A 10,116-nucleotide genomic window follows, 5' to 3' on the forward strand; every position below is an offset into this window, starting at 1 on the left:
CTATCTGTCTGTTGTTCATGTCAGTTGTGTTAGCCAGTTTGTCTGTATTTATTTACCCACCTACCTATTCCACAACTATCTCATACTTTTGATAGGTTTTTACATTGGACTTTTGCCAAACTTATTGATCATCTCCTTAGAAAATGGTTTACTTTGCTTTTCTAGGGACACAGGAAATATAGTCTGATTTTTTCCTTTTGAAGAACAGTAAAAAAAAAAAACTATACGACAAATGCCAAAATAACTTAGCTTTGCTATGCAAAGCACCACAAAGTTTTGCATAATAAAAGTAAGTATAATTTGCATCTAGTACTAATACTAGGGATGGGGGAAAAAAAAGAGTAAGTGGGGTTTCTTTCCATCTCTACACAATCTCACAAATTTCTGCCATGAATAGAAAGTATTTTCAGCCACCTACCCCAGAAAAATACGATAAGATAGAAGACGGGGCAAAGGAATAGGGAAATGCGCAAAAGTAACAAGCAGGTGCCCTGCTGTCTCACGCAGGCAGACACAGTAAGAGTTAAGAACTAGAACACAGTGACCCTACTTCCTAATCAGCATGGCCTTGCTAATATCGAAAATGTAGAAAATGTCTACTCATGGGCAAAATAGAAAATAAAATTACAACTGGACCAAGTAGAAAAGATATACGGTGTTATAAGCATTCATTGCAGTATTATTGGAGCCACTAAATATAAACATGTTGTCAATTGTAAATGAGATCATAAATGATGAAACTATCAATAGAACAAAAATATGCAGAAATATTAAAAAGTCATTTGAATAATCCTCCAGATATACCTTTAGGAGTGGTGTGCTGAGTGCTTTCAGAAAAAGAAATGCTGTCTAAAACCTAGGTTCTCACATGTAACCTGAAAAACTGCACTAAAGTCCCCTTCCTATGTCTCCTGGATAGAGCACTTTCAGTAGGTCCTTCCCACCACTGGAAAATTGTCTAGAGTAATTTTGATAAGGGAACTTGCCAATTATCTCTCACAGTTCTACAACTCTATATGATTATAAGAATAATTCAGCTTTGTCATTGACATTTTGATGCCACAAAAACTATTTCTCCTATGTATGCATATAAATACATGTTTTAGCACATACAGATAGTGAATGATCTTCCTTTAATGTGTCAATTAAAACAAGATATAGAAGACTCATAAGTAAAAGTAAGTATTTTACTAAATGGTGATTTTTTTTATTTTTAAAAGAAAGATTTGCATATCTCATATAATACATGTGAAATATCAAGGTGCATAAATATGGTTTTATCTATAGATTTTTATTAGATAGGATTTTAAATTTGCCACTAAGTAAGGTTTATTTTTTCATATCTTAATCTTATTTTCCATCAGATAATAAAACTGTTCTTAAAAAAGGTGCCCCTATTTTCTTAACTTCCATTTATTATGGCACATACTATGTAATTGGTATAGTACATCTGATCCAAAATAAATGCTCAATAAATGCCACAGAATTGCTGACTACTTGTGAAATGTAACATCAATTATGATAAAACTTTGTATGTTTTATTGTTAAGTGTTATGTGTAATCATAACCAAAAAATTACATATATATTTTCTCTCCTTTCATTTTTAAAATATTCAAGAAAAAAATCCAGAAATGATAATATTTGTATGCCAAAGTACACTATTTCACAATTAAGAAGGCTTACTGGAAGCATGTATTCAATAACTGACTAACTCTTTCCTTATAGAATAATGCATTTTATACATTTAAAGTAGACTGAAGCATTTAAGTATAAGAAGAAATTAAAGAGGTGACAATTTATATCACCCCCTCACTTATTTTTAGTATCCAAGTAAGTTTTACCCTATTATTATTACCATATATTAATTGCCAATAACCATATCAAGAAAACATAATTCTGAGCCCTGAAAATAAGTATCAAATACTTATTTGCTGAACTCTGGGAAACTGCACACTTTCCTCTCAAATATTTTTGCCATTTTGTGCACAGTTTTAACAGACTTGGTTACCCACAGTACTAGATTTAAAAAGCAAATGCTAAGAGGGAATGCTGGTATAGACAGATATTTCAGAAGCTGGGCTGATATCCAGTGCAATATGCACAGTTACAACAATACCCTTTATTCAATTATTGAAATACTCCCATTTCAGTTGGTAAATAGCCACTGTCCCTAAGTCTCCCAGATGCCTCCTCACCACTGCTCGGGATTCTCCTGGAGACCCCCAAATCCTCCCAGATGCAGCAACTGAACAGGGAATGCCTGGCACAGCAGGGGGCTTCCAGAACTCTGCTCCAGCTCTGTACCAACCTCAGTTGGGTTTGGTCAGTACCTTTACTGTACTATCGTTAAATACCATGGTCCAAAGAGCCTATCATACACATTTCCTCTGCCCAATCTCCATTTTATCATTTCTGAAATCAGGATCCTTCTTAAAAATAGAAAAATGGCAGGTGTCACAGTTTAATAGGCAGCAATTTTTTTAGGGGCACACAAAATAATAATGCAACTTATAATCAATGGTGCCTTAGAATCAATGAAATAAAGAATGTTAAATATCATCCTTTATTAACAGCAGTAAAGATCAATAGCAGCAATTGAGAACTCAGATGTAAGACTAAAAAAAAAAANGTCCTTCCCACCACTGGAAAATTGTCTAGAGTAATTTTGATAAGGGAACTTGCCAATTATCTCTCACAGTTCTACAACTCTATATGATTATAAGAATAATTCAGCTTTGTCATTGACATTTTGATGCCACAAAAACTATTTCTCCTATGTATGCATATAAATACATGTTTTAGCACATACAGATAGTGAATGATCTTCCTTTAATGTGTCAATTAAAACAAGATATAGAAGACTCATAAGTAAAAGTAAGTATTTTACTAAATGGTGATTTTTTTTATTTTTAAAAGAAAGATTTGCATATCTCATATAATACATGTGAAATATCAAGGTGCATAAATATGGTTTTATCTATAGATTTTTATTAGATAGGATTTTAAATTTGCCACTAAGTAAGGTTTATTTTTTCATATCTTAATCTTATTTTCCATCAGATAATAAAACTGTTCTTAAAAAAGGTGCCCCTATTTTCTTAACTTCCATTTATTATGGCACATACTATGTAATTGGTATAGTACATCTGATCCAAAATAAATGCTCAATAAATGCCACAGAATTGCTGACTACTTGTGAAATGTAACATCAATTATGATAAAACTTTGTATGTTTTATTGTTAAGTGTTATGTGTAATCATAACCAAAAAATTACATATATATTTTCTCTCCTTTCATTTTTAAAATATTCAAGAAAAAAATCCAGAAATGATAATATTTGTATGCCAAAGTACACTATTTCACAATTAAGAAGGCTTACTGGAAGCATGTATTCAATAACTGACTAACTCTTTCCTTATAGAATAATGCATTTTATACATTTAAAGTAGACTGAAGCATTTAAGTATAAGAAGAAATTAAAGAGGTGACAATTTATATCACCCCCTCACTTATTTTTAGTATCCAAGTAAGTTTTACCCTATTATTATTACCATATATTAATTGCCAATAACCATATCAAGAAAACATAATTCTGAGCCCTGAAAATAAGTATCAAATACTTATTTGCTGAACTCTGGGAAACTGCACACTTTCCTCTCAAATATTTTTGCCATTTTGTGCACAGTTTTAACAGACTTGGTTACCCACAGTACTAGATTTAAAAAGCAAATGCTAAGAGGGAATGCTGGTATAGACAGATATTTCAGAAGCTGGGCTGATATCCAGTGCAATATGCACAGTTACAACAATACCCTTTATTCAATTATTGAAATACTCCCATTTCAGTTGGTAAATAGCCACTGTCCCTAAGTCTCCCAGATGCCTCCTCACCACTGCTCGGGATTCTCCTGGAGACCCCCAAATCCTCCCAGATGCAGCAACTGAACAGGGAATGCCTGGCACAGCAGGGGGCTTCCAGAACTCTGCTCCAGCTCTGTACCAACCTCAGTTGGGTTTGGTCAGTACCTTTACTGTACTATCGTTAAATACCATGGTCCAAAGAGCCTATCATACACATTTCCTCTGCCCAATCTCCATTTTATCATTTCTGAAATCAGGATCCTTCTTAAAAATAGAAAAATGGCAGGTGTCACAGTTTAATAGGCAGCAATTTTTTTAGGGGCACACAAAATAATAATGCAACTTATAATCAATGGTGCCTTAGAATCAATGAAATAAAGAATGTTAAATATCATCCTTTATTAACAGCAGTAAAGATCAATAGCAGCAATTGAGAACTCAGATGTAAGACTAAAAAAAAAAACAGATATAAACAGCATACCATTCTGGATCCATTTTCTATAGAAAGGCAAACACCACAAAACTCCAGTCATATTCTCTTCCATGAACCATTATAAAAGCAAAAATCAACTACCAAATTAGATACTTTTAATTACCTTCAAAGCCATCGTTGTCAAGGTCACCAAGATTAACTATAGATTCCCCAAATCTTGCAGCATATTTGTCACTACCAATGAGTTCTGTTTCCATTTCATTCATTACTGCTCCCTAGATAGAAAGAGAGAGAAAAGGTGTCATTACAGCACTCCCTGAGAACTTTACACATGATTTACTGTTGTAATTGGATATGGATTTTTTCTAATGCATCAAACAAATTGGACAAACTACAGACTGAGCTTAGTACACACATCTCAGTTCAATTCAATAAATATTTATTGACTATGTCAACACATATAATAGTATGATTAGAGCTCAGAGGACATAAAAAATTGTCAAATTCATGATCCCTAGCTTTGAAAATCCAATAAATCATTTTGATAATTCAATTTAGCAAATATTTATTGAGTTCTTACTAGAGACAATGCACTGTGCAAAGAGTGAACAGGTGAAAGGAGACAAGTCAGTGAGTGTATAAAACACTCTCCTTCCTCAAGGAGACCACAGCCACAGAGAAGGCTTAGCACAAGCATGTGAATGATTCAGAAGCACAGACTGCTTTGCAATATCAAGAGCAGAGAGATACTACCTAATCATGATAACCAGAGAGATTGCAAAACTGAGATGGCATGCCAGGTGGCTACGGAAGGATAAGTGTAATAGAAAAAAACTATCATCAAAACACCAATTCTAAAAAATGTGGCTATAATGAATGAATGAGACAGAAAAGTCAATTTGCATTCTTACGGTGTACCATTATGATTGTTGAGGGAAATTTGCTTTTAGTTTAGTGAACAATAGGAAGCCACTGAAGGTTTCTGAGTTGAGGAGTAACATGACTGAAGCTGGCCTTTGGAACCTCATCCCAGCATCAATGGAGCACAGATTAGTCGACTGATATCTTGGAAATTGGAAGATGAGTTATTAGAATAAGATAGTCAATAACGTTGCAATAATGAGCTATTGCAAAAATAGCTACTGACTGTCTTTACCCACTCTGATCATGTCAGTCACTTGTATTTTTCTTTTTTTAAATCTATGCACTACTCATCATAGATACTTTCCTCGGCTCAAACAGATCTATTCATCATTCGTCAAGCACATGCATGTTCTTTCCCTTCTGAAGTACCCTTCATCTTTTATTTTTCAACTGAAAAATTCCTATTCTTGTCTTATTCAAATACTGCTTCCTCTGTAAAACATTCTTGGTCCAAAATGAGTCACTTCTTCCTCTTTGTATATACTTATAACATGCCCTTTACATGTTGCATTCAATTGTTTACTCCCATGTTTGGTGTCTTCACGAGATTCTGAGGTCCTTGAAGTCAGGACTAAGATTATTCTGAGCTCTTTTCATCACCTTTGTTATACTTCAGATACTCACTAAATATCATTTATTTTATTTTAAATGAACTAAGATGACTGAGCATCATCTCTATAGATACAAGCACTAACATCAAAGCAGTGAATGATTGTATCAAAGGAGTAAGGGAAAAAACAACTTGGCTCCTGGGGAAATGTTAATCTAAAGGGCAGGAGGGAGAAGAGGCTCCAGGGAGGACAGACAAGGTACAGATATAAGACAACTCAATGGTGCTGAAGTTCTGGGAGGAGAGTTTCAAGAGGAAGTAGTGAACACTCTTCTTCAAGTATTCTCCAATAACAGAGTGGTAACTGAGAGTTCACTGGGGACACTTGACAGCTATTTTTAGAAGTACGTGGAAGCCAGAGTCATTCAAGTTTCATTCTTTCTTGAGTTCATTCAAAAACAATTTTGGAGCACCTACTTGTGCAGGACTCTTCCAAGCCCCGAGGAAATAGCAGTAAACAAGACAGACAATTCCTCTCCACATGGCATCTATACACCAGTAGAGTAATAGACAATAGTAAACCAAATAAATAAATAAATATCTAATGCTACTTACTGGCTAGTGCCATTTCAGAGAATTGACAATAGGAGATTAGATGGGAACAAAGGATGAATAACCTATGCCACAGGATTTAAAAGCTGAAATCAATTATTAAATTAACCCCAGTGTCCAACAGTGGTGCCTCAGGGCAGTTATGAGGAAAGAACAAGCGAGTAGGCTCATGGGTAGGACTCCTGCCTTGCCCTTTAAGAAAAGGAGCTCCACTTTTATCTGGTTTTCATATTGGGATTGTTTAAGATTTCAATGGAGAAAAAGTCCTACATTGCTTTATTTTAGGTATATATTCCACTGTTTAAATTGTTCTCAAAAAAGTTTAACTGTGAAGAGAAAGATAAGAGAAATTTATAGCATGAGGATATAGCAAGTATTAAAAAAGACCACTTATGGAGAGGGAAGTGTGAGAAATCTATGGAAGAAAAATCATTGTCTACTATTACTATTACAGAGATTCTAAAGATCATTGTGTAAATGACATGCCTTTACTATTAAATTTATGTTTAAAGACAGTCTAGGAAATCCCAATGCATAAATAACTTCCCTGCTCTATATTTGGAACTTTGAGAATCTCCCAGCTTTGTTAAGACTAGACAATATCATCCTGAATGGAGAAAAGCTGAAAGCTTTTCCTCTAAGAACAGAACAAGACAAGGACGCCCACTCTCACCACTCCTGTTCAACCCAGTATTGGAAGTATTAGAGCAATTGGGGAAGACAAAGAAATAGGGGCATCCAAACTGGAAAAGACAAAGTCAGAGTGTCCCTTTTCACAGATGACATAATCCTATATACAGAAAAACCTAAAAATTCCATCAAAAAAACTTCTAGAGCTGATAAGTAAACTCAGCAAAGTTGCAGGATACAAAATCAATACACAAAAAATAGCAGTGCTTTTATACACCAACAACAAACTAGCAGAAAAAGAAATCAAGAAAGCAAGCCCATTTACAATCACTACCAAAAGAATAAAATACCTAGGAATAAATTTAACCAAGGAAGTGAAAGATCCTTACAATGAGAACTATAAAATACTGCTGAATGAAATTAAAAAGGCCACAAAAAGATGGGAAAGCATTCCATGTTCATGCATTGGAAAAACTGACATTGTAAAAATGTCCATACTACTCAAATAGACCTATAGATTCAATGTAGTCCCCATCAAAATACAAACATTCTTCACAGAAATAGAAAAAATAACCTTAACTTTCATATGAAAAAGCAAAAGACCCCAAATAACTAAGGCAATCCTGAGCAAAATAATAATAATAATAATAACCAGAGGCATTACCCTACCAGACTTCAAACTATACTACAAAGCTATAGGAATCAAAACAGCATGGTACTGACATAAAAACAGACACATGGGCCAAGAAACAGAAGAGACAACCTAGAAATCAACCCACATATTTACAGAAAACTGATCTTTGACAAAGGCACAAAGAACATACAATAGGGAAAGGACAGTCTCTTCAACAAATGGTGCTGAGAAAACTTGATATCCATGTGTAGAAGAATGAAATTAGACCTGTACATCTCACCATATACCAAAATCAACTCAAAATGGATTAAAGACTTATATAAGACCTGAATCTATAAAACGTCTTGAAGAAAATATAGGGGAAACACTCCAGAAAGTAGGACTAGGGAAAGACTTTATGAAAAAGATTCCCAAAGCACAGACAACAAAAGAAAAAATAAACAAATGGGACTATATCAAACTAAAAAGCTTCTACACAGCAAAGGAAACAACAGAGTGAAAAAACAACCTATAGAGTGGGAGAAAATATTTTCAATCTGTACATGTGACAAGGGATTAATATCCAGAATATGGAAGGAACTCAAAAAACTTAACAGTAAACAAATAATCCAATTTTAAAACAGGCAGTGGAACATTTCTGAAAAGAAGACATTCAGATGGCCAACAAGTATATGAAAAAATACTCAACATCACTAATCATCAGGGAAATGCAAATAAAAACCACATTGAGATATCAGTTCACTCCAGTTAGACTGGCTATTATCAAAAAGACAGAGAATAACAAATGCTGATAGGGATGCAGAGAAAGGGGAACCCTTCTACATAGTTGATGGGATTGTAAATTAGTACAGCCATTATGGAAAACAGTATGGAGGTTTCTCAACTACAGATAGAACGACCATATGATCCAGTAATCCCACTACTCAGTATATACCCAAAGGAATGGAAATCATCACATCAAAGAGATACCTAAACTCCCATGTTTTTGAGGCTCTATTTACAATAGCCAAGTTATGGAACCAACCTAAATGTCCATCAATGGACGACTGGATAAGGAAAATGTGGTATATACATATATATAAAATGGAATACAATTTAGTTATAAAAAAGAATGAAATTCTGCCATTTGCAGCAACATGGATAAACTTGAAGAAAATTATGTCAGGTGAAATAAATCCGGCACAGAAAGAGAAATACTGCACATCTTCACTCATCAGCAGGAAGGAGGGAGGGAGGGAGGGGGAGAGGGAAGAAAGGAAGAAAAGAAGGAAGGAAGAAAAAAAAAACAAAAAAGAAAGGAAAGAAAACAAGTACAAAAACAATAACACATTGAACTTCNAAAAAAAAACAAAAAAGAAAGGAAAGAAAACAAGTACAAAAACAATAACACATTGAACTTCCAAAAGGAGAGAACAGAACTGTGGTTACTAGAGTCAGGAAAGGGGGAGGGGGAGAGGAGTCAGTGAGAAATTGGTTAGTGGGCACGAAGAATAACTATGTACTGTAATGAAGAATATGATAATTATCTGATTTGATCATCTGATATTTTACACGGTATTGATAGTCAACTCTGTACCCCACAGATATGTATTATCAATTATATTTCAAGAAAACAAAAGATTAGAGTATTCTTGCTCTTAAATTATAGAGTTTAATTTGATGCTTAGTATAAGAATTTATTAAATGCTCTTAAACCATTGATTAAATAAGGTTACAAATACTTTCTTGAAACAGATTTCACTTTGTCAAATCCTGGCCGAAATACTCTGTGCCATAGAAATAAACGAATTTTCTCACAGGCTTGCTCTTGTTTTCAAAGCAAAGGAAAAGACCCCGTTAAGGCACTATCAATTATTTGTTCTGACTTAATGTCAAGAAGCTAGACTGGCAAGATAAGGCTGGCAGAACTTTTAAATTGAATCATCAAGTGGTCAGTTTCTACTCCAAAATATTGCTCGTAATTTAAAACTTAACCATAGTCAGTAATTACCTGTTTATAAAACAAATATATCCACTTTGGAAGAAACTATGTCAATTTTATATTTTTATCAAAAGCATAATCTGCATGATTTATACAAATTATCATTTTACCAAAACACATCTTGTTTCTAATTGTTTTCAGATCAAGAAATTAAAGACATTTAATTCTTCATCATCTAGTAATATTTTATAATGTATTAAATTATATTAGGACACTAACTATGGAACTTTTAAGAAATCTACATTTTGAAGGATGTACAAAAATCATTTTTTCAAATTAAATTTGTGTCAACATAAAACTAAAAAAATTTCAACTGCTAGAGTTAGCACATACAAGCTGTGAATAGAGAAACTCCATAATTGTCTCATTCTTCTGGAATGTTAAGATGGGATAGCTGCCCATTCATCATCATGTCCCGTGTCATTTTAAGAGCATCAGTACAATACTGGAATTTTAATTTTTTATCAGTAAAATAAGCCTAAGAATCTA

At 33.8% G+C, this 10,116-nt stretch overlaps 1 protein-coding gene across 1 annotated transcript in view; it reads right to left on the reverse strand.

Moving 5' to 3' along the window:
• The window catches only part of LOC103592980 (integrin alpha-4-like), a 65,335-nt gene that overhangs the window by 23,361 nt on the left and 31,858 nt on the right, over positions 1-10,116 (reverse strand). Inside the window, exon 8 of the mRNA XM_008575886.1 lies at positions 4,460-4,571. Within this exon, the coding sequence (XP_008574108.1) occupies positions 4,460-4,571 (112 nt within the window). The remainder of the gene's footprint in view (positions 1-4,459; positions 4,572-10,116) is intronic.

Source organism: Galeopterus variegatus, unplaced genomic scaffold (assembly GCF_000696425.1).
Source record: "Galeopterus variegatus unplaced genomic scaffold, G_variegatus-3.0.2 Scaffold1252, whole genome shotgun sequence".
NCBI lineage: Eukaryota > Metazoa > Chordata > Mammalia > Dermoptera > Cynocephalidae > Galeopterus > Galeopterus variegatus.